This window comes from Venturia canescens, chromosome 1 (assembly GCF_019457755.1).
Source record: "Venturia canescens isolate UGA chromosome 1, ASM1945775v1, whole genome shotgun sequence".
NCBI lineage: Eukaryota > Metazoa > Arthropoda > Insecta > Hymenoptera > Ichneumonidae > Venturia > Venturia canescens.
The window spans coordinates 27667888-27692406 of NC_057421.1; the positions used below are offsets into that span (position 1 = coordinate 27667888).

A 24519-nucleotide genomic window follows, 5' to 3' on the forward strand; every position below is an offset into this window, starting at 1 on the left:
TACTCGCTCGATCGAAACGACGACGTCTCGGCTTTCAGTAGCGTCCGGGAGTTGCCCACGAGCCGAGCAGACATGAGATCCATCGAGATATTAGTCGTGCTCGCCGCTGTATTCGCCTCACCGAGAATGAGCTTGTGCGCGAGTATCGGTAATCGTGAGAAGAACATCTGTGAAGGCGTGCTTCCGGGGCAATTGCTCAACGAGATTGACAGTTACGCGCCCATCGTAGAGCGAATAATAAATGCGACGGCGAGGGCGGGAAGCGAGTTCGCGGGCTCAACGTGGACGGAATTGTCCACTTTCGTTGACAAATTCGGCTCGAGATTCACCGGAACGAAGAATCTCGAAGATTCGATCGATTATGTGCTCAATAGATCGGCAACTGTAGGCCTGGAGAACGTGCACGGCGAAGCAGCAACCGTTCCCCGTTGGATAAGGTACGAATCGTCACCGATCTAAACATTGCTGACCGATGACCGGCGAATATAATATCGTTTTTTAACAGAGGTCACGAGAGCGCCGCGCTTCTAACTCCAAGGACGAAGGATCTTAAGATTCTGGGCTTGGGATACAGCGTGGGAACTGGGGAGCAAGGCATAACCGCCGAGGCCATCGTGGTCTCGAGCTTCGACGAATTGCGAGCAAGGAAGTCGCAAGTGCGGGGAAAAATAGTCGTTTACAACGAGAAATTTGTATCTTACGGTGAAACCGTTGCGTATCGTTCGTCCGGAGCGGTCGAGGCAGCGAAACTCGGCGCGGTCGCGACTCTCATCAAGTCGATCACACCGTTTTCGCTGTACACTCCTCACACGGGCATGATGCACTACGAGGCAAACGTGACGAAAATTCCGGCAGCTTGCATCACTCACGAGGATGCCTCGCTCTTGAGCAGACTCGCGGCCAGAGGTACATTACGAAATTCCGTTACCCGATAAATATCGAGCCCTAATAAAAACGACCATTCATCCAGGCGAAAGAATCTCCTTGAAAATATTTATGGAGGCGAAAACATTGCCGGATGTACAATCCCGAAACATCGTATCGGAGATTGTCGGAAAAACCGAACCCGCCAAAGTTGTCGTGGTTTCGGGTCACGTCGACAGCTGGGACGTCGGTCAAGGAGCGATGGACGACGGAGGCGGTGCTTTCGTTTCTTGGGGCTCTTTGGTACTCCTCAAACGTTTGAATCTCCGTGCACGAAGAACAATCAGGTGAAGCAGATCGTTTTCGATCGATCCAACACGATCGAGTCACTTTTCATCTAAAAAAAACGCAAAAACAAAACTTGAGCACTCGAAAGTGTCAAAATCGGATGATAAGAGCGATTTTTCTTCTTTACTGCGCATCTAGATCGATCATGTGGACTGGTGAAGAGATGGGAATAATCGGAGCGACCCGGTACATCAAGGAGCACCTCGCAGAACGCTCGAATCTCCAGTTCGTCATGGAATCCGATATGGGCACCTTCGCGCCGCTGGGACTCATGTACGACGGAACGTTAACGGTCCGTTGCGTACTCGAAAAAGTAATGAGGTCAGTATTTTTAATGAGCATTTTTTCGATCGAAGGCAAGAGCCGTTTTTGATGAATTCGATGGGAAACAGATTGCTCGAGCCACTGGGCACGACGCAACTAAAATCACCGAGCGAAGGTCCCGACATTGGAGCGTGGACCGAAGCTGGCGTGCCCAGTGCGAGCCTCTGGACGCAAAACGACAAATACTTTTGGTACCACCACTCTGAGGCGGACACGATGGAGGTCGAGGATCCAGTAGCACTGGATCGAAGCACGGCTCTTTTCGCAGCCGTTGCTTACATCCTGGCCGACACGAGTCTCGATCTTCCTCACGGACAGACTTATACTACGAACATCATATGAAAATCAAGGAATTAAGGGAGTCAAATAGTCGGATAAAAATAAAAATTAGGCGACGAGTGATCGTGCAGAGTAAACAAAAATCCAGTAGGCGCTACAGCCTCTTTCGAGGTTATTTTTTTCTAAAAATGCTTCGTTTCCGTTTACATTATTTACCCCCCCACCTCTTTCCCTCCATCCAACATTCCTTTCGGTTTTTCTTTTTACATCGCGGCATCGTAAAAATCGCATTCCGATACATTCATCCATCGCCTCGCTATAACATTATCCGCAATGTTTCTCTCGCTTCATCGAACATTTTATTTTGGTTAGATCAGAGTGTCCTCATCGCGGGTCTGAAACACCATCAGCAAAGAATTTTGGGATTCGGTTCTCTGGCTCGAATTTAAAAGAGCTGTTTTTTCACCGCCACTGCCATTCATCGAGCAATCCGGCGAGCTACCGTCGTAACCCATGTAATTGGTCGCTGTACTGCTCGTCGAGGGCATGTCGTTGAGATCGGGCGAGGCCAGAGGCGGCGCATTTATGCTCCTGCTGTTAGCCTCCAAAGATACCAACTGCAAGCTGTAAGACTCTCGATAACCGGAAGTACTCGAGGTATCCTCGTCCCAAGAGACATCCGATTGCGGATGGAGATGGTGGTGGAGATTCTGATGGTGATGGTGATGATGATGATGATGATGATGATGCTGATGGTGATGATATTGATGATAATTTGGCTGCTGCTGTTCCTGCTGCTGCGCCTGGTGGTACTGCTCGGTGGGTGTAGCGTCGTTGCTGCGATCAGGATCTGTCGGTCGCATGGATGAATTCGCTTTTGAACGCAAAGAGGACGATTCCGAAGGTGGAATGCTGAGGACAGTTGATTCCAATGCTGAGGAGGGCGGCGATTGTACGGTCGCTTGAACCGGCGAACAGTCTCGGTGTTGAAGCTTCAGGTGCGGAATCTGAAAATTCAATTTGTAAATACTCCTCAGTTAATCGCAGTTTATGAGGATATTCAGGATTTTTCTCGGAATGCTTTTTCCGCCGACTCACATCAATGTGGCTCTTTCGACTTTTTCTTAGACGAAAGGTCCTCTTGCTTTGTCCCATCGAGCGCTGCAAACGAGGCTTGTCGGGACGGGACTCCCCTGAACTGTCCTCGGTCGGACTGCTCGGACTCAGTTGACTCGTCACGGTTTCGCCTGACCAATACAACGTTTTCAGATCATTTCCGCTTCCTGCGTCGAGCTAACTATTCCTCCTAACAACTTTTCTAAAACTAAACATGCCACTTATTCTTCTTTATTGGACTTTTTTCCCCATCGTCTTGAAACATCACGATTTTATTTCTCGTCATACGTTACTTTGAGTAAACACGATTTGGAACAATGTCTCGGGGTATTCTCCGTGAACACAAGCCGCGTCATTAAGGGTTATCATTCTTCAATACGAGGCTAATTTTTTTTAACCCTTCCAAAATTATGTTGGGCGTATCTGACAAAATTATTTCTTCAAAATATGAAAATCTTGGATTTTTCAACTGAATTCCGTTGTGCTCGAACGAAATTTTGTTGCCCCAACGACGCAATTCCCTCAGAGATACGTTCACCAAAATCAAGTTTATCGTGTTGCTAGACAATTTGAAAATTCTATGAAAATTTCTATGCTGGTATTCTCTAATATTCTTGAACGTTCTTTCTCGATAATCAAAATTGACAAAAGTCATTTTATTCTGTTATACGTAGATATACATGCGAGTTAATAACAATTGATAAAAAGTAAAAGTTATTAAAACGTTAAAAACGTGATAAATCAGATCATCCTTATGGAGAGAGATCTGCAAAACAATACGAGCGAAAAGTGTGCTAAACGCATGCTAGGCGATGATCGTTCACGGAGAATACAATAAAGGATTAAATATCGAAATATAAAGCCAATAAATCAATGTCGGATAATCATGCTGGAATTACTGAGAGTTTGAAAACGATAAATTACGAGTACGCTGAAAAGGATAAAAGTGAAGATACGGAATTGACGCGCGTGACGATAACATCAGTATTTCATGTTGCGATGAACGGAATGAATCGTGATACGTACGAAAATGACAAGATAGGATGGGAGGTTGTAATTATTTCGTATAGAAAAAAATGTTTTCTTCATTTCACGCGCTGTACGAATGATCGCTGAGTCGTCATAAATGTCTCTTCGTAACAGTCATTAATTTCGAACCTAGCATCAACAGTGCGAAAGATATCTTCTAACGAAAATAAAATATTTGTTGAAAGTTCATCGAACTTATTGAATTTGATAAAAATTATAAAAACCTGTGGATAGAAAAATCACATTAATATCGTGACTTTTGTACTGTAGAGTCAACTTTCATCCATGACTATGTATAATATAATCGAGCACGTGCTATGTCGTCAAATGGTATCGTAATATTCTGATAAAGTGTTATCACAACTATAGAGAGTTGGAAAAGCTCAATGTCATAGGTGTACACGTAGCCTAGTGCAAGTGCTTCTATCGTGTATAAACTAACGGTACGAATAATGGTTAGTTTTTCGTGTGGCTTCGGGGTGAAAATTTACCTGACGAGTGCCTAAACTCTATGGAAGAGACAAAGCGTAGTTTAGCCGTCTTTTGATGAGGTATGATAGTAGGATGAGACTTAACATGGTTACGTTCATCGCTAGTAGAAGATGGTTGGGATCTATCTGAAACATGCCACATCGAAAACGTCTAATAGTACACGAGGGAACAAAACGAGAGAAAGAGCGAGCGGTATATGGCGAATGATAGTGTGATAACGAAAGAGAGAGCTTGATACCGAGTGAAAAGAGAAGCTATATCTGTTGGTTATAGGAGAGATAATAATGAGCGAGAGACGATCATCGCACAGTCACAATAAAAACAGATCAATCCACAATAATAAATCACGATAATGAGCGTTAAATCGTTTCCTCAGCGTCCATGGATCCTCGATCGCGCCATATTCTCGTGCGGATACCATTTTTCGAGACTTCCGTAATAATGTCAACAACAATAACAACAGTCAAAAGTTACTAACAATTTATCAGCAAAGTGAGATTCTCTTCACGAGCCTACGTTGTTGCTTCGATCGTTCGAGTTAAAGAGCAAACGTGAATAGATAGAATACCAAAAATCCCCGACGCGCGTTCACCACCGTGAAGATTAGAGTGAAAAAAAGTTGAATATCTCACGATTCTCTGTAATTGAGAAATCATTGATTTTCCAGACGATGATCGTTGTGGGATCACTTCGACAGGGATCTCGCTCAGTGTCAACTTTATGAGATTAAATGATGAATGAGATTGTCATTGCGATATTACGTTGTCCGATCAATACACAATCTTTCGATACTTGAGAAAATAAATGAACGAGTGACAGGCACAAGTGTATAGGAACATACGGTGCAGCGAAAATTTTTTGCGATGATATATGAGAACGATGGATAAGAGAGGAGCAGCGAAGCAATCGAAAGCCATCGAAGCAACTACGTAGTGTGCAGAGCGCATTTATTTATTTTCTCTCTCTCTCTCTCTTTTTTTTTTTTATTTTTTTTTTATTGTTTTCTTTTTTTCTCTACGCAACGGATTAAATTGGGTACCAACTGTTGGACATTACCATTGTCTAAATACTGCTATACGATAGTTCAAGTTCGGTGTGCGGTTATTTAACATCACAGAAAGATTTATAATAGTACGAACAGGACGTGAAGAAAACTAGAGCGAAGGAAATGAAACTGGCGAGAAAAGAAAAGAAAAATTTACGGATAAATCTGTATATATCTGTCGATAGATGGTATAAAAATATTTATGTAAATCAAGGACACCATATCGAATCAAGGATTTTTCGTATTCAATGGTAGTAACAATATTATGTCAACGGTAAGTATAACGTGATTGAGGAGGCAATATTAATAGTGGTAGCCGAGAGACGAATCTGCAGAGTTCGATGAATTCGTACAAAAATAAACATAAAATCATTACTAATATAAATAGAGATAATAATTAATATGTGTTTAAATAAACGTCAAGTGATGTAAGCATTTTAGAGGAGGCACACGTACGAGGAAATCATATTTCAATGACTATAAATACCGTGAGTAATATGACAAGAATAAAAACAAATGATAATGACGATAATTTTAAAAATGATTATAATAATAATAATAAAAATCGTTTAGTTTCGGTCCGCTTACCTCCGTTCCCTTATAGCTAGCATTGGAAGCAACGCAATGATAAGTGTGTCAATCACACCACCCGAATTTCATGATTAAGCTTGCACTTTAATAATGCTCATATAGGAACGAAAATGTACGTTTATTGATTAGAAAAACGCTTCTTTCGGGATTTTGACGGCACTGCGTAACAGGCGAATTCCTATGAGAATGTTCATCCTTGAATTACAATGCAATGTTAATTGGAGCAAAGAGAAGAACGAGCGGCTCGAGAAAAGCCACAATCGCGAAGTCGACGGTGAAAATGACTTGGCACCGGAGCGTCCATTACGCAGTGCTGCTCCTCTGCCTCGAGGAATTTGATGAATAATGAAAAAAAAAAAAAAAAAAAAAAAAAAAAAATATAGTCCCTGCGACATTTACACGACTTCCGAGTATCTCGCGCGATTGCGTTAAGACAACATAAACAAAGAAGGCGAGATATAAAGAAAAAACATAATATAAAGATAAATAAATGCACGCTCCTATCAACATCTAGCTGCGTATATGCGGCATAAAATAGTGATGCGTTATTTATTGATTCTCGCCGCAGTGCCTCATAGACAATGGCTCGATCCAACTGTGGTATTAATAAGCGTTTTTTAGGAGCCGCAGCGATTACGTTCTTCACCGATATAGCGCTAGCCTCATTTACCCCGGCCGAAAGGCAGGAGGTAAATTCGTATTTGTTTTGTTTACTTTTAATTTGGTTTTAGTTGCACGCATATCTGTACGAACGTTAACACAAACGAACACACATACTGAACAATGCCCGTGAAAGACGCAAGTCCTTTTTAACCAAGAGTCCCACCCGGGCGGGAGAGGTGAAGAGTGTCAAACGGATTTTTGTTTTATTTGTTTTTGCTTTTTGCAATCGGCTCGAGGGCGCACAATCAAGCTAGATACCTGTCGGTAATGTCGGGTGATCGGTTTGCGATTCCTCGGGAGCCATGTCGCTGCTCTCTCTTAGAGTCGAGGATCCTGCACTCGTGCTCGATACCGATCCTAGGACGCATAATTACGTTCGAGAAAAAGATATTTCTATCACGAGAGCTCCGAATGATGAGAGCCGTGTTAAAGCACATGTACCCACGTATCGACCTGCGCGTACTTCATCACAATTGATTTATATACATATACATTGGACAGGGGCGAAAGAAATGGCAGATTCGTCATTTGCTAAGCATCGAATTCTCAACCCCACACTCGCTAATCGATCAATTGGGAAAATTTTTTTTCTTTGGGCGAGCGCATGGAACTTCGCTTCGAATGCACTCGTCCCAGAGACTCTAACTCCAATTTGAGTTATTCAACTCAAATATATATGTATATATATATATATATATATTAGACTGATAAACATAATAGCAATGCTAGTGAGATAACGATTTGGCACTAGTAAGTTTGACATTCGTATCGTATCGATAATCGGCAACACCAAATCATCAAAACGACCAAACAACCGTCCAACAGCGTGCTGTCCTCACAATTGTTCAGTGCTAAAACGACACAACGCTCCGGGGCTTGAGGTTCAGGGCGGAGGAACCGAGTTGGAGGACAAATTGCGCAAAGGTACGTACCCCTTGCAGCGTTCGCGCCGTTCACTGGAACTGAGCCCTGACTCGTAGTCCCTGATGACTTTGTCGTGCTGCTCGAGGTTATCGACTGATGGATCGAGTGCGGAAGGGAGTGCGAAAGCCCCGTGTGAGATATCGGTGTTTCTGCCGGAGTTCGTACGATGTGAGCTCTCGAGCCCAGGTCACCGGTTAGCAGGTCGATCAGGAGCGAGGGTCGCTGGGTTCTCGGTTGACCGGGCTCGTTCGAATTCGGACCGCCCGGATGCATGTCAACGACGCTCCTCTTAGGCTCGGGCTGCATCTCGTCTGAGGAGATGGCAACGTTCGTTAGTTGCGAAAACGAGCGACCATCGAGGATGCTGCATTTCTTACCGAATTTTCTGTCCTCGATCTCTTCCTTGAGGTCTCGCAGCTCGTGGAGAAGATCGCCGAGAAGCGTTCCCCGCGACTTGGGGAAAGCCGCTCTCTCTCCGCTTATTTTGTCGCGTATGGTACTCTGCATGTTCCGCTCGTGTTCGGAAATCGGCGGTTGCCCGATTTTGTGCACGACGAATGGCAACATTTGTATGTACAGCGGCGTGCGATGGGTCACAACGAACTCGAGAAAATTCCACAAGTGTATCGAAGCCTCGTTGCGTTTGTTCAACAATCGCATAGTTCGCAATATTTTAGGCCACTCGGTTTTCAACTCCGTTTCGAAACAAATCGTCATTATCTTCAGAGCTGTGTGGGTTAGAATTCGTCGATAAGCGCGATGGAAGAAACTAACGAGATGAAAGAACGATGAACCTTACCTAAGAAAGCTACTCGATAGAGAGCCAGAGAAATCCTCGTCGATATCTTGGGATCTCTCGCCGTGAAGGTCAGGCTACCGGCTCTCATGTCCGCGGCGGTTTTCAAATTTTGCGACACGATCGGCGCGGTTTTCGCTCCTGGTGGCCAGAGAGTATTGAGCACAGCCGTTAGCGCAAAACTTATGTCTGATTGTCGTAATTTCGGCACGTCTGGAACAGCAGAAATCAATTTCTTCAAACCTGAATGTCTGCTGAGAGGTTTTCTCTATTCCAGAACATTTATATTCCTTATAAACGATTGACAAGTCCAGTCTACGATCGTATTCTTTGTTAATGATTTCTCACGAGTGGACGTGGTTTAGAAAATAGTTGTTAGAACGTAGCATGGAAACGCTTGGGAATAAAGATAGTCCAGAGATCGATGAAGATTCATTTGAAAGGAGAGAAATGAATATTAGACAATGAGCGAAAACAAGAGCGATTGAATCGTCAAACCTTTTCTCCCAGTCCCAACTCGAAGGAAAAGCGGAATCAGCAAGTTGAGAAGCATATTTTCGGTTCTCGTTTGCGTTGCGAACATGGCCTGTCCGCCGCAAACGTTTTCTAGAGAATATCCTTCGCCGAGAGAAATGACGTGGAGAGCTATGAGCCTCAGCACAGTCGAGCAAAAGTGTTGCGGTGGAATTTTGCTCATGAGCGCGGCAGAGGCCGCGGAAGTGACTTCGACGAGGCCGGTATCCCCGACAATCAGGGCCTGACAGGTGCTTAAAAGCGCCTTCAAGTATTGATAGTGCGCGATGTACGGGTATCTCGACAAAGTTTCGTAAATCCCTCTCAGCAAATCGCTCGCCGCGTCCCAATCTGTGTTCCGACGAACCGAAGCTTTTTTGTAGATTTTACCAAAAGTTTTATCGAGCCGACGCAAGATAATGGTCAGTGCCGGTCTCATGTCGTCGTTGGACCACTCGGTCGATGGCAAAACGTCGTTCATGTATCGCTTCAGGCCCCGGCAACCCATCGTTTCAGGGTCGTACGGAGCAACCTTCAAGAGGCTGTGAGCTACGTCGGCGAGGCGCTGGAAAGAAAACAGAACGAGAGATTCAGAAGATAAAATCGTCTTCGATCAAATTCGCAACAGCTGCGTCAAAATTTCGTTACCACGTGACACTTGGAATCCAGCAGCTCGATGGTTTTTCCATCTTGAGATTTCTTATTCAATTCAGCGAGTCTGACGGAGCAACGAGCCACGAAATCACCGACCATGTTGAGCAGCGTGTCACGAGGTCGTCGGAATTCGTTTTTGTGACAGCTCTCCGTATCCTCATTGTCACGATCATAAAGATTCCTCGCTTTGGCGTGTTCCATGTACTTGGTAACGTGAGTCTCGTCCTCAAAATCAAATCCCGGAGAGTAAGGTCCTTTCCCGTAGTTTCTTTGGCTCGAACCTTTGTGCTCCGGGCTCGATCTCTGCGGTCCATTGTAATATCTATTTCCAAAAAAAAATCGTATCGATTATTCGAACCGTATTGGAACCCCTTTGAAACGTGAGTGCCATCATCCACGATCAAATTTCACGACTAACGTACTTTGTCAACGCCTCGGAATTGTTCACCAAAGTTTTAACAGCTATCGCTAGTTGATTTATTATCTCTTTTTCGGTTTTGCCTTCTTTGTTGTACGATGGCGACTGGATTTGCTGGACGTAGCACGGCAGAATAGCTTCAAGTATCGTCTACACGTTCACCAACACACAAAAGTCCACCAATTTAACGAAAACTTCAATTGAAATCCATTTTTCACGTTGTTTACTATAACAATGTACAAGTACCGTTACAGCTTGCTTACCAGCATCTGTTGTCCTCGAATGGAATCTGCGGCGTAAGCTATTACCATGACGCACAGCGAAATGCAATCGAGAACCGTTACCATCTCATTCTCGTCGTGATAACAAAAGTCTATAGCTTTGAGTGGTTTTTCTTCTTTGACGAGCTCACCGATGTTGAGCGGATCGGGTGACGGTGTCTCGAGGCTGAGGAGCAGATTAAAGAGACACGTCGACGGTACCTGCGAAGAAGTAAGATAATTGTTTGATTATTCATTGAATTCTGTCACATAAGACGCGATAACTGTCATTACCTTGTGAGCATCGCCGTGCGTGCTCGTCTCGTCGGTGTCCAGTATAGTCGATACGCTTCCAAACATCTGAAGTATGAAGGGCTTCCGGTTCATGAGATAGAACTGCTTGACCGCGTATTCGACGGTCGTTGTAACGAGTTTGTTCGTTTGGTGCGTTGCGTACAGTTGCAACAACGAAGGCATTATCAGCAAGTAGCCATTGGTGGAGAAAATGTTTTTGAAATTATGCGCGGCGTTGATGTAGGTCGCGACCACGTAACGCAGGATACAGGAGTCCTCGCTGTGAAGAATCACCGCGCCGTTCAGAACGTTCAAAAAGAGGTGAATGTCCCCGGAATATGCGAAGTTTCCAGCCATCGCTTCGAACATTCGGGCGATCAGGCGCACCCACATGAACTTGTGCATCACGTCGAGCCCGAGAAGTTCCTGGGGGACGAGAAAAAGTGCATTGGATTTTGACAAGCAATTTTTTTATTGAAAGATCGATCGAGGAACACGAGGGAAGAAAATTACCCTCCCGATCTCGCCGCCTTTGTACAAGTCCAGATCAGCTTCGAGCGCTTTTCTGGGAAACGACGGCAGCTTCATGAGCTCCTCGTGCAGAAATACGACTCTTTGCACAACCATGTCAACGTTCTTCAATATCGCCCATGTCAGAAGAACTTTACCAATTTCCACGAATTTGTGAACCAATTCCTGACGCTGAAGAGCATTGAACGCGTCCTCAGGCTTCATGTGAACCAATTCGAGCTGAGGGTACTGTGACCTCTTGAAGAAATAATAATCTCTCACGTACGCGGATGGATTGTGGATCTGATCTGAAGAGGAAAAAAAAGAGACGAATAAGGAAGTGAAGAAATTATCGAGTCGTGTCGTTCGAAAACTGAGGAGCTTACGAGTCTTGTAGTCGACCAGAAAGTATTCGCGATGCTTAGGCTCGTCGATGCCAAAAAAGTCGAGAGATTCTCTCAGAATCTGACAGAACTGAGTATCCTCTTGCACAGGAAACTGAGAAGGTATACCACCGGCATCAGGGTCTTGAGGACCATGGACGATGATTTTTTTTGCGGATGGAACATTGGCCGTTAAAAGGATCGAAGCGTCGCATTGTTCCTTGCGTAAAATTTGTTTTAAATCTTTGAACATTATTCCGTGAACGCTGTGTACGACCTGTTACCGAAACGGAACGTTTCATTAAGCAACTGGAAAGGAGTTTCCTCGCCTCCCAGTGATTCGAGTAAAGAAAAAATCGACGAAATTTACCATCCACAAGATTGACAGTGCGGTTCCTATGAGTTTCTGGCCCTCTTCGTGGGGCGATCTCACGTAAAACATGACGTAACCAATGATGTAATTATACAAAGCGAAAGCAGCTTGCTGCGGTAATTTTGGCACGAAACGTATGAGATGTCGTAGAACTTTGAACATGAGCTCTTGCTTCTCGCGAGTCAGACGTTCCAGGACGTAGCGAAGAAATAGCGCACTGTCTTCCACCAAGCAGCTCCATATGACCTAACAAAATAACAAATTTTCAGCCTTTGAGCACAAGCGAACGAGGGAAATCTTCACCATTCGCCTTCGACTTACTTGATAAGCGACTTCGTAAACGGAATTGCCATCGTCAGAAACGGCAGCGTCGTCCAGAAGGTTGATTATCTGTACAATGGCTGAGCACAACGATGATGGAAACAGGGAAAGAGCGGACTGAGCGTGATGAGACATATTTCTCGGCGCACTCTCACCTCCCTCGTCATCCGCCGCGGTAGCTTAATTGTTCATAAATTTTCATGATCAAATAATTGAAGATGAATAAACTATAAAAAGTTTCTCGACAGAAATTTACTTCCACAACGCCCCTCCCCTCGTGAAACGATTTAAAAAATATTCATCCTCATTCTCTACCTTCGTCGTGGTCATCGCCGGCCGGACTGGGCTCATAAGCTGCTTGAACCGTGATCGGAATCGTTGTGATAAGGAAATTTTCTCTCTCTTCTCGCTTCTTATCATCCTGGGCCTGGAGGGCCTTCTTGATAAGGTCAGTTTGCTGCTTCTTTCGTGTTTTCGTAGCGGTAACGAGTGATCTCTGAAAAAGCCCATAAAATAAGTGAATGTCAAGGAGGCCCGACGGTCATTCCACATGGCCTTGATCGACGGTGACTCCTTCGATCTTCTGATCTTTACCTGCGGCATCCACGGTGGATCGACGACTGGAAGGGATTCGATGCCAATCTTCGGAGAGGGAAGAGTGAACTCGATCCCCGGTGGTGGCACTTTGAGAGTCATATGGGCCGGTTCCTCCATTCGTGGCCATACTTGGTATCGCAGTTTCCACAAGACTTGGAATCTGAGTATGGCGTTTATTCGAACCGAAGTGTTACCGTGCTGGAGAGCTTGGTGCATTATATCACTCGCTTGATTAGGCGCCCTGACGGCTGCAACGATGAACAAGGAGGCAGCCGACGCAGCGACTTCTTGATTCGACTCGAGCAGCAGTTCCCAAGCAACCGGAAGCACCTCGACAAACAGATCTTCGGACATGACCACTGCGCCTTTTACCAAGGCCGCAAGCGGAGCGTGGAAAGCATCTTTCACTTGTGTCTTTATGTACTTCAAGATTACGGGCGGCTCCTCGTCTCTGCTTTCTTCTTCGTCATCGGGGGCCAATCTCTTGGAGGAGCCTCTACCGCGCTCGGAATCCTGATCGGCCAGATCCTTGGACGAATCGCGATGTCCGCTCGTCAGTCTCCCTGATCCTTCCAGACTCTTTTCGATCCTTGTCGTAGACCCAAAGGAGTGTGATATAATCGAATAACAGAGGACAAAAATGTTGCGTTATGCCATAGACTTACTTGAACTTTTTACCGACGCTGTCCTTTCTTCTGACGGGCGATACCTGCGCGCTCGTCTGCTCAGAAATTTTTCTTCCACGCTTTTCCTTCTTTCCTTCATCCCGCTTTTCCGAATCATACTCAAAAGTACTGGCACCATTGAGTATACCAAACTCTTCTCCGTACACCTTTCTCACCGATTTGATCAAGCGACCGGTCGCCCGCATTTGCCGTCGATGACAATACGGATGGCAGAAATTCTGATGGGAACAATAAAAATTGAACGAATTCATCGTCTGCGTGAGAACCTTCATCCACGGAAAATTTTTGTTCGTCTCGTCGGTGTCGTTAGAGTCGCTCGGGCTCTCCGGTGGTTGATCGTCGCTCAAAATCCCTGGTGATTCCTCGCCGCTCACCTCACCGCCAAGCCCGGGTTCCGATGTGTCGCTGCGGTCTGACAACGAGCTCACTTTCCTCTTTGATTGGATGGAATCAGCGCGTCTCACGGTGTCAATTGATCGCATAACTGTGTATGATAAAAAAACATTTTAGAATCCTCGCCACTTCTTCCGACTTGAACGCCCAATTGATTATTTTTGCAGCTTACAAGCTTCGCATTCTATGTCTTTTCCTTCTTTCGTTCCCCTACGAAGTTTAAGGCTTCTCCGCTTGAACGAACCGGTCGCATTACTGGCTGTGCCTCTCCGCAACAGAAACGGTCTCCCTGCTTGTACGCGCTTATTTTTTTCACGTTCATTATTCAACAGCTCTTCGCCCTGTATGGTAACCGTCGATTTGCTGCTACCCTCCGATTCGTTATCAGGCTCGTGCAGAACAAAGCTTATTTTTCGTTCTGTCAAGCAAAAAATATGGTTGTCCCTAGTCTGTGGCGTACAGAAAAACCATGTAAATTCCTAGTCTCACCGTTCTCACGATCGCCAGCTATCGACTGGAGGCTCTGGGCCGAGGTTTGCGAGTGTCCCATGGAAGACAGAGCCATGCTCCATCGTCGATTCGCTTCACGGCTGTACACCCGTTCCCAGGGCGGCGGACGCTCTTTCGTCGAGGCTCTACCTGACTTTGGCAGAGTCTGATAAGTTTCCCGAAGGAAAGCTGTGACCTCGAGGAGAAGAACACAAGCGACCATCCGAAGGGCAACCGGACATTGGGAACCGTAGCCATTGATGCTCGCTGAAAGAAAAGTGAGCAATGGTTCCATGAGGAAAATAGTGCAGCACGAACTAAGTTCCCGCAGGGTGTCTAACGACCTGAAAAGTCATGAAAATTCTTAAATCTCATGAAATTACACTCGGACCTGAAAAAATCATTAAATGTCATGAAAAATTACCAAACAACCTGATTTTTTAAGATCTCTGCAACGCTCGTTGTCATTGTCGATTTTTTGGTTTTCTTCAACATGATTTCAAAATTCGCGGGGTGGCGACAATGTCTGGTTCGTCAATACTCATCATCGATATAAAAACGAATATCGAATGAATAGCTTGTAAGAAAAAAAAGATTCTTTATTTCAAAATAAAATATCATTTCTTTGTTATTTTTATTGAATTTTTTTATAATTAAAAAATGAATAAAAAGTATCAGAACCATAAGAAAAGTCATGAAAAATTGCTGTTCCTTGACTTAAAAAGCCTTAAAAGTCATGAAATTTCTGTTCTGGTCAAAATTAGACACCCTGTCCCGGTGAATGGCGAACGGTTATTACCCTCGTCCAAAAAATCTTCTTCTTCATCCTCCACTATTAAATCTCGTTGTTTCGACTCATCGGATACCATCGAGATAACGTGCTCGACGTTACGTTTATCCTCGGCCATGAGCTCTTCTAATCTCGCGCCGATCGACTGGGTGCGTGAACAATGAAAGCAGGGCATTAAAAAATGATTGTTGCACCAATAATTTTACTCCACGACAAAAATTTTGCCAACCTCGCCCCACTGATAAAAAAGCTTCCCCGCTGCACGCTGGAGAACGTGGGTTCGTCTGAGACCCGTAGGCGCGTTCCTGCTGGCCAGCGATACCGAGGGACGAAACATCGGAAAGTTGAGCTTCATCCAGACGGGCCAGTGTCCTTTGTTGCACTGGTGAACGAGATGGGCGCACTCAAGAATGAGAGAAGCTCTCGCGACCACGGGTGCATGAGGCTACGACAAACAATTGGACTCAAGTGTCAACGCAATTTCGCAATTGAGATCCATCGTCGCTATGATCAACTCACCAGATCCAACAAGGCTGCTATTAAATGATGATCGGGCACAGAACCAGGCTGACACGTTTCCAGAAGGAACGAAAATCTCTGGAGCCCGTGATAAACCGACAAGCGTGGCACGAGTCGTCTTTCCTTTAGTACTACGAATTCCGACTCTCTGGAAGCTTCGCCGAACTCCATCGAGTTTCTTCGACTAAAATCTGCGCATAGCGACGAGCCTCGATCAAATTTTCACATCGAAAGGAACATTTGTCTAAGAACGTCGACACTAGTAATTCAAACTCACAACTGCCTGGTGCCTCCTCGAGACTCTCCTTCTTTTTACCCTTGCCAAGACCAATTTTATTGAGTTGATCTTCCATTCGACGTTTGGCTCGCTGCAAAGTTTGACTAACTCTGTTTCGTGAAAGCATTCATGATCATTATGGATTTTCGCTCGTTCAGTTTCGTCATCTTGATCTGCGTGGCCGAAAAAACTTACCCTCTACTCGTACGGGAAGTGGTACGATAATATGGCCGATGAATACTCGATTGCCTGACGAAACTTCCCTCAGTGGGGGATTCGCTGCTCTCGTGGCTGTCGGTTGAATCCGTTCTACCGTATTCTTTACGAAACCAATTGACTGGAACGAGCAAACGTTAATGTTAAGGTCGGAGAAGAGACTTTCGAAACGTTCAAACGGGTCGTTCCCGTCGCTCTTACCAATGCCACCGATCTTGAATCTCGCTGACTTTCTCGATTTGCCAGCTCCCAGACACGAATCTGCGCCAACCCCCAAGTTTTTCTCACTCTGCCGGGGCGTGAGGACGTGATGTTTTTTCCGAACGTTTCCCAGAGGACTTTGGCTTATTTTGGGGTTTTCTTCACTGAGCTCCGTCTCAAGGAGACTCTGATTCGAGGAAGAAACAATCTTGATGAATATAAGCTCTCGGAAAGCAGATGTCACAAATATTATTTAACGCACCGCACAAGTTGACGAAGTGCTTCTTTTTTTGAACAAGCACTTCCGAGTCCCACGGTCGTCGATCGCGTAGCACGGCTCACCGGCCAGCTCAGCGCTGTCTTCGTACTCCGTTTGATGAATATGCCTGTCGATCGAATGAGTTTGAAATTTAGATTCTGTCTCGAGTCCGTGTGAATAAACAAATTGAAACGATCGACTGAAAAATGCTCGCACCTGATGACTCTGGTAGTTCGAACGTTGCTGTTGCATCTTTTATCAGGTCGATCGGACGAATCCAAGATGCTGCTGAGTGCCACCCGACGGAATACCCCGCCATGTGCCTCTTTGACGTAACTCATGAACTGCTTGATGTCACAGTAAATCGCCATGTTTTCTTGGGACTTGAGCTCTTTGAAGTTTTTGACGAATCGGGTTACGAGACTCTTGAAAACGCAGCCCATGATTTGGGATTCGATGTTGCGAACGCCATAACCGATTCCACCGTAAGATGCGGTTGCGGAAGCGGCTGTTGCCGAAGCGAGAGCAGCGGCCGTCGCCGACACCGAGGCTGTCGCGAGGTTGACCGGGCCGCCGCCTCCGCAGGGAGCGCTCCCGGTCCCGATCAAACCGGCACCGAAATTCGTCGCGTATCCGCCCTGCGAGACGACATCCGGAGATTTACTCGAACTTCTCTTTTGATCTGTAAAAACGAGAGAAATGTTGTTTATCCTCCTTTTCCTGGTTGGACTAACCGGGATAATTCGACGAGGGGATACTTACTCAAAGGTGAGAGAAGAGAACTCGGATCGACGCAAAATCCGACGTAAGAGTGAAACAAATCGAGAATTTCCGGTATCGGTTGATCACGGATCATCGATCGGAGACACCGAGAAAACTGTCTCGAGCTCGCTCGGTAGAGCTTGCTGAGAATCTGGTGCACCTGAGAGCGAGCGAACTCGGCTTGGGGGCCGCGAATCCCGTCAGCGCAACCGTGAGGACAGCCCAAGTGTTTGATAACGCGGAAAACACAATTGAGAAGGAGGGCGTGAGCTGTCCAAGTCTTTTCCAGGCAATCGTTTCGGACTTCCTGATCGTTGACCGGAGAGTCGTGTTTCCGTCCGCTGGTGCTGTCCGCTTTTTCAGCCTTTTCGGCCCCCTCCCCGCCCGACCCGCCGCTGCTTCCCATCGTTTCCTCCCGCAGACATTGTTTCAATACTCCCATATCCATCAACAGTTCGACCATGTTGAGAATTAATTCGCAAACGCGAAGAGTACAGCAAAGTCCATCGCGAAGAGACACGGAGTGAACGGCCTTGGGAGGGGGTGAAAGCGGTTCATTTCATTTAATTCATCGGTGTTTCACTTGAAACATTGAGATGAATTGAGGGACGATCGGGAAAGTATTTACCTTCAGTACAACTTGAAGATCGATGTCACCCTCTTTCGTGATGTAAGTTGACGATCCCGGAGCTTCGGGTATTTCGTCACCGGTGTAAGTGATGTTCGAGTCCGTTTGCGATCTCGTTAAACTTGGTTTCCGTTCGGAGCTCAGTCTGCTCCCGTGTATGCTTATAGCATCGAGTTGGCTGTCCATCGAACCCTTGAAAACCCACAGAGAGCCTCGAATTGCAGAAAAAGTTGATGCTCGCCTTAATACTCGCTAGAACCGTGTCAAAATAAGCGTCTCGTCTCACCTGACGTTTGAGATAATCTGGCGAAGGCGTCGGAGTGTGCTCGGTAACGGTGATTATTGGATTCGGTACGGTGTACGACTGGCTATAAAATCTGCTCTGATTCCTCTCGATTCGCGTGTCACCGATATATCTGAGAGGAAAAACATCGATCAATATTCGAATCTCATTGGCTCTTGCTCGTTGCGGACTCTCATGCAAATATTCACTGTACTCGATAAACGGTCAAGCATCAACTACGATCTAACTACGGTTTCTTCGACGGGACGATCTGCTTTCGTGTCATTTTGATTTCCTTTTATTTCGTTCGTTCTTTCAGTTTCTCACTATTCTTCGGATCTACTCGCAATAACACGTGGATACTCCTACCAAACCTTAATACCCTGTGATTATTATTGTCGCATGCCACATATTTTATGCCAGTTGCAAAAAGGATCTGTGAGTCCAAAATTGATTTATCTGACGTTAAAATGTTCTCGATGTTTCGTCGCATTGTTACGAGTCGAAAAAAAAACATATTATCCCCCGAATCTAGTGAAATCACGTCAAAATATTCATTTCGAATCAAATAAACCAATTTTCAAAGAGTTTTTTTTTATAAATACGTGTGTCTACGTAACATCAAAGTGAAAAAACGCGCGTGTCCATGGTGAAAATAAAATGATTGATTCCCGTATTGCGCGTGGCACGCGAGATCATAATATCGTGAAAGTGGAATCAACAAGTGCGTGATAAATTGTTTAACGACGGGGATTAAGTATGCGGGAGTTCGTTGCTCACCGCACGGTGCTCGTTAAAAAGCGACAATGTCGGCGATCGATTAAAATTGGGCAGTGCTCTTTACGATTAGAAGCGAAAAGCTGTCGGGATCAAGCGTCAACGAGTGTATCGATGTCTACGTTTCATACGATTATAATAATCGTTCATTAGGCAGGACCATAGTTGCAAAAACAAAGAAAAAAAAATGAAAAAAAAAAAAAAAAAAAGTGAGTGGAGCGGCTATCCGATGCTGATGACTTACCCTCCCGCGGCTAGCTCGTTTATCAAACAGCTGCGTACGAGTCGGAGGTCAAAGGATTCGAACGAGAGTGATAGAGAGAAAAAAAAGACAGACACAGAGACAGACATTACGCACCAGTTGAACGATCGCTCCTTTCAATAACAGGTACAATAATGATAGCAGTTATAAAAAAAAAAAAAACGTAATCCTAGTTGTAGCAGTGAATAAAGCGCGTTCGGGAAAGGGCGTCGACAGCGAATCGGCGAAACTTTTACTTTTATCTACCGATGTAAAACGGCACCAATCGACGGTAGAGAATGTTATTTTATGAAAATTTCGTTAAAAACAATTTCATTACCGTTCGTTGGATTATTTTCCGGTGGCTAAACACGCTCCATCGTCGCTGGTACATGAGAACGATTGGACGTAAGTAGCTTGTATCATGAATTGGCTTACGCGGTCCCCGATAAACCTAAGCGCGCTACTATGGATATTCGTGAAATACTTAACGAGCGAACACTCGTCGCGAGATATTCGTTGTAAACGTGATAAAATGTATCAATGGTGACTGATCTAATTAAAATTGCTATTAGCTAATGAGTCCTTGTTAAATGTATAAAGTCAAAGACGTTTCAATGGATACGAAAGAGAGAAAACTTAATAGTGGAAAAAAAATTGCTTTTCTGTATGCTTACAAACCTCAGACTCGGCATGCTCTTTCCCTTGACCAAATTCGTCGGGTGCTGGATCCTACTGGCGTCGTCCCGAGCCTCGAAAATTCTCGATGACGTTGAAGCTTGTCTGGTCAAATGATCGTCTCCGGTGTCGAGACTCCTGTGACATTCCTATGAAACGACCAAATTTATGAGCTCTTTTTTCCTTTTTATCGTTTTTCTTTCAGGTCGGTCGCGACGCGCTGGAATAATTACTCGCTCGTATAGTTGCTGCTTCGGTTCCTCCTGACCAATTTTTTCCAGGGCCTTCTCGGACTTGGACAACAACTTGGTTTCCACAAAGGCCTTCAAATCTGCCATTTTCATTCGCTTTTTCGTCTTTTCGCTGGCTCGTCTAACGTGGCTCGTCTCGTTATCTCGAGCCGCTTTCCCTTCGCCGTTGCCGTACGAAAGGTCCGGAAACGACGAGGCATCTGTTGGAGATCGAAGGAACATTTGGCAAATTCTTTTAGCAGGATTACCAGCCGAGAGTGCGAAGTTTACTCACCACCGGTCGTGCTGGTAACGGGTTCGCGGGAACAGGACTCAGGCACGTCGATCAATTCTCTCGAGTCATCCTTCTTTCGACTTTCAGGACTCTGGTAAATGGAAACTTCGATTTTTGGTATGGGCAATGAATTGCTGCGTCGTCGAGTGATTTGTTGGACCGTACTTTCCTCGTTGATTTTTCGCAATCTGTAATTCGAAAGAAATTTCATTTAACGGAAGGACGGACGATTGAACGAGATGTTCGAACGAGCTCACCCACCGACGATAAAAGTATCGGAGCCCCCAATAAATTCCCTCCTCGCTCCACTGAGAAACGAAGAGACATCGAAGCGCAGCAACGTCGAGAAAAGTCGCGGCTCTCACGTCGGCCTCGAGCTCGGAATCCCGGGCTCCAGCCCCTTGCGACTGCACGCTCTCACCCGGTGAAACCTGCTGACCGCTCTTACCTTTCGAAGTGACATCTCCTTCGGCAAATCTCTCCGATCGTTTCTCCTCTTGCTCTCTTTTCTCTTCGTCCTTTTCCTGCTGGTCTCGAATCTTGTCCATACTGCAAGTGTATCTGTGTGTTTTTGTAAGTTGGCATAAAATTGGATTCGCTTGTTCGCCTCTTTCCGGTAAACGCACTTACCCCAATTTCAAGCTCGTCATTGTTTTGCCACTGTACAGATTGCACGTGTCCAGGCCCGATATCGACGTTACCTGCTCGATTGTCAACGTCGATTTCGACGAACTCGACCTTCGTCCCATCGCGACGTGAAAAATACTCGCCTCACCTGCGAATATCGTCAAAACTTCCTTCACCCCTTCCGATGCCTTGTTGTCCATTTCGTTGTTCGACGACGGAACGCTGAATATCACTTGGGTCTGTTCGTTTGAAAAAAATAAGTCCTTTCAATCCGCTCGCTCGGACATGAATCTACTGCAGTTCCTACTTAATCAATATTCCAAATAGTCACCACGTGCTCGTCTTCGGTGCTCGAGCTCTCTTCGGGAATAGTTTCCGGAAAAACAGTGTCTTTTGGCGAGGAAACCCAATTGCTCTGCGAATAATTTAATGAAATATTGTTCATTTTAGTGAAATTTATTGTTTGAAAAATGAATAAATGAGCGGCTTTCACCTCTTCATCCTGCCTGGCGCTTGCCGGCACCGTTTGATCGGCTACGCTCATCGACTGACCGTTCGGTCTTTCGGGATCCATGAAATTCTCCGCTTTCCCTTTCTCTGTTACGGTTACATGATTATTCCCACAAGATAAATAAACTTTCAATTTTTGACGAATGTACTCGGATAATTCAAATAATGATAATTCCACTGACTTGAACCGACGGCGAATAGATCCGTCGAAGCCTGCGGTGGCTTCGTAACTTTACTGGAGCGAGTCCAAAGCGCTCTCGGTTTCGGTCTGCAATGCGAGGTGAAACATGCGGCATTGGGATGTCGAAATTCACTCATAGGAGCCCAAATTTTGATGCCGTTTTCCAGTCGAAGATTCGTTTTAAAATCTATGTCCTTGAGATGATTGCTCAATGGTGCAAAGAGGTAAACAAAGAGCTGGAACGCAACAGCGGAACGAAGATTTCACCAGGAGGCCATTGAAATTGTGTCTTTTCAGGTTTTCCGACGCGAGACTTCGCCATGGAAAAACTTACGGTCATGGTGGGAATAGAAAAAAGATAATAAAAGGGGCTCGTTGAAGATCCTGCGTGGGAATCGGTTTCGGCGCATTCTTCAGCGGCGTCGAGAAGGAACCAGTGCAGAATGTAGAGCAGAGTAGTTTCCATAGCTCCGAGATTCTGGAGGTCTTTCCTTCAAGATGCGAAAGACATGGAGAACAAAAGCTCGTAAAACTCGAACGTTTCATTATCGAGTGGGAGCAAGCGATGAAAAAATGAGGCTGCAAAAAAAAGTGTTGGCTCACTTGTTGTGAAGAAGATTCGCTGCCGAGTGGAGAACATAGGGAAGAGCTGTTTGGATCAAACGCCACCGTGGCACCGTGCCCAATATATCCGTCAAAGAGGGCGTCAGCTCATTGTGCAGACTCTGCACCAAAACCTTCTCGAACGACTGTTGTGTGTCGAGAATAAAAGAGAAAAGCTTGTACTCGCGATTATCGATAAACGATGTGCACGATAGTTTGACAACTTCTCGAGCTGGTGTGCTCTTGCCTCAACGCTCATACCGAAAGTCCTTTCTTTTTATTGTCAACTACCGATCGCTCCTCATCGAGCAACAATAACGTGTCTCATTCTACCGCGATTTTTTCTTCGTCTCGCCGTTGGGCGGACGAAGAAAACTAGAACGACGAGTAACAAGAAAAACGAAGCGAACGAAGGAAACCTTACCGTGCTCGCCTCCTTCATTTCCTGCGGTAAATATTTCCAGCGAGCATACAAACAGAATTTTTCAATGAGTTTCAAACAATTCGTGGCGAATCATCGAACGGTCATGAGGAAGGAGCGACTTACGTGATGACCGGGCGCGCGCTGGCAGAACTTTTATGTCCGAATGAATCAAGCAAAAGTGTAAAAAGAAAAAAAAAACCATTAGCAGCTTACGCATTCGATGGCTCGAATTAGAAGAACGGAAGTAAATTGAAGCGAGCATTACCATGCACGAAGCCTCGTGGAGCTTTCCCAGTTTCGCCCGAGTGAAGGGCCTGTGTTGAAAAAATGTTTTTTATCTCTCGATCGCGCTTTAAGTACTTTTAAAAAAACAGCAACAACGATGAATAATTAAACTCACCGTAGCTGTCGCCACAGATAGAGCTGCACCGGAATCGGTAGAGCTTGATCCTGCAAGCTTGCATCGATCGATCGACGTTTGTCCATGTTCGCTAATTGCCGAAGGAGCACGATAAAAGAGAGGCGTTGTCATATATTTCTACGAAAACGTGGGTGTGCCCCTCAACTCTAACGCGCGCCCAAGGGAAGGCGCAATCGAATTGACGTTCCGTCGGGTCGTCGATCTCACGAATTTCAAAGCACTCTCGTCGCTGGGAGCTTCGTTTTCTGGAATTTCTACTTCAAAAATCAATCGCGTCGATCCAGCTCCCTTCCTCCTCCTCCTCCTCTTTAATCCATACATTAGATTCCATAGCGAATGCATAGAGCGTCATTTTCACGGGCCAGAAATCGCCCGACCGTCCTACATCGCATCGTTCCCTGTATCAATTAAATTCGAACCGATCGAGTTTAGCCCACAATCCAAAAGAATCAACTATCGAAGAAAAAAACGAGTACGGAGAGTTCGTGGACGAGGAGATGCGTCGTAGACACTCGGCCTACTGGCACACTTTCGGAGATATTTGAGGGATCGCCTCGTAACGAAGTAACCACTGGGGAAAGGGGATTATTCGCGTTACGAGGGTCTCGCTCCACTCTCGGTCGATGTTGACACGGAGGGTGCGAGAGTAAAACGTGAACTGAGAAAGGAGGAGAGTCAGTCGAGAAGCGAAAGGGAAGCACGAATGCGCGCGCGACCTTCTCTCGCATGGAATTCAATGCGCCGCGCGCCTCGTTCATCGATCAGCACAGGAATCTGCTTGCTGGACCAACCCTATTCTCCCGCTGAGTCCTCGCTCGCAAGACCCCTCGGAGAGGGGCTGAGATACGCGCCCGCGCAGATCGCCTATCAACTCATTTTCACCATCTATTCGACGCGTTCATCTATACGAAGGCGAAATAAATGTTACACCACCTTTCCTAATATCGCGCACACTAAACCAAGACGCGGTTGCAGCCGTTTCACCAAACCGAGGCCCAGAACACGCGCGACTCAAAGCCGAATCGGATCTTTTCTCAAAATTCCCCAAACACACTAAATTTTCATTCGTTTTCGCGATACGAAATTTTACTACATTTTTTTCTCTCTTTCTTGGTCTGACATAGAATCGACGACACTCGTAAGAGTCCGATTCGAAGGCTCACGCGTCTGCTCGTTTCGTCGCAAGTTTCCAACAGTGAAAATTCGATTGAACAGTGCACTTACGTCAAAATACT

At 45.6% G+C, this 24519-nt stretch overlaps 2 protein-coding genes across 4 annotated transcripts; one reads left to right on the forward strand and one right to left on the reverse strand.

Annotated features, from left to right (window-relative positions):
* The first annotated feature begins 22 nt into the window (after positions 1 to 22).
* LOC122405583 (carboxypeptidase Q-like) lies at positions 23 to 2004 on the forward strand. The gene is made up of 5 exons (XM_043410461.1): positions 23 to 437; positions 506 to 906; positions 971 to 1211; positions 1351 to 1533; positions 1605 to 2004. The coding sequence occupies exons 1-5, from the start codon at positions 73 to 75 to the stop codon at positions 1876 to 1878; spliced, it is 1464 nt and encodes a 487-aa protein (XP_043266396.1). The 5' UTR covers positions 23 to 72; the 3' UTR covers positions 1879 to 2004.
* Positions 1964 to 23941, reverse strand: unc80 (unc80, NALCN channel complex subunit). Of its 3 annotated transcripts, XM_043410454.1 has the most exons (47): positions 23264 to 23941; positions 23129 to 23177; positions 22987 to 23013; positions 22864 to 22884; positions 22440 to 22585; positions 22171 to 22327; positions 21838 to 22072; positions 21639 to 21742; positions 21477 to 21560; positions 21149 to 21384; positions 20780 to 21079; positions 20519 to 20706; positions 20227 to 20444; positions 19997 to 20142; positions 19319 to 19348; positions 18301 to 18430; positions 18015 to 18206; positions 17387 to 17918; positions 16841 to 17306; positions 16628 to 16751; positions 16366 to 16552; positions 16144 to 16285; positions 15949 to 16058; positions 15672 to 15862; positions 15382 to 15597; positions 15162 to 15297; positions 14363 to 14629; positions 14046 to 14291; positions 13460 to 13964; positions 12792 to 13383; positions 12513 to 12693; positions 12198 to 12376; positions 11874 to 12122; positions 11507 to 11780; positions 11124 to 11428; positions 10611 to 11036; positions 10320 to 10538; positions 10061 to 10206; positions 9633 to 9960; positions 8970 to 9549; positions 8475 to 8684; positions 8053 to 8403; positions 7684 to 7986; positions 7010 to 7108; positions 4452 to 4577; positions 2914 to 3062; positions 1964 to 2822 (listed from the first exon to the last, which is right to left on the reverse strand). In XM_043410454.1, exons 1-47 carry the CDS (start codon positions 23347 to 23349, stop codon positions 2184 to 2186), a joined length of 10827 nt encoding a protein of 3608 aa, XP_043266389.1. In that variant the 5' UTR covers positions 23350 to 23941; the 3' UTR covers positions 1964 to 2183. The 3 variants fall into 3 exon arrangements, with proteins under 3 accessions (XP_043266389.1, XP_043266390.1, XP_043266391.1); XM_043410455.1 differs by lacking the exon at positions 19319 to 19348; XM_043410456.1 differs by lacking the exons at positions 19319 to 19348; positions 19997 to 20142; positions 20227 to 20444; ... (10 more) ...; positions 23129 to 23177; positions 23264 to 23941 and having other exon boundaries at positions 18015 to 18226; positions 18301 to 18400.
* Positions 23942 to 24519: the final 578 nt, after the last annotated feature.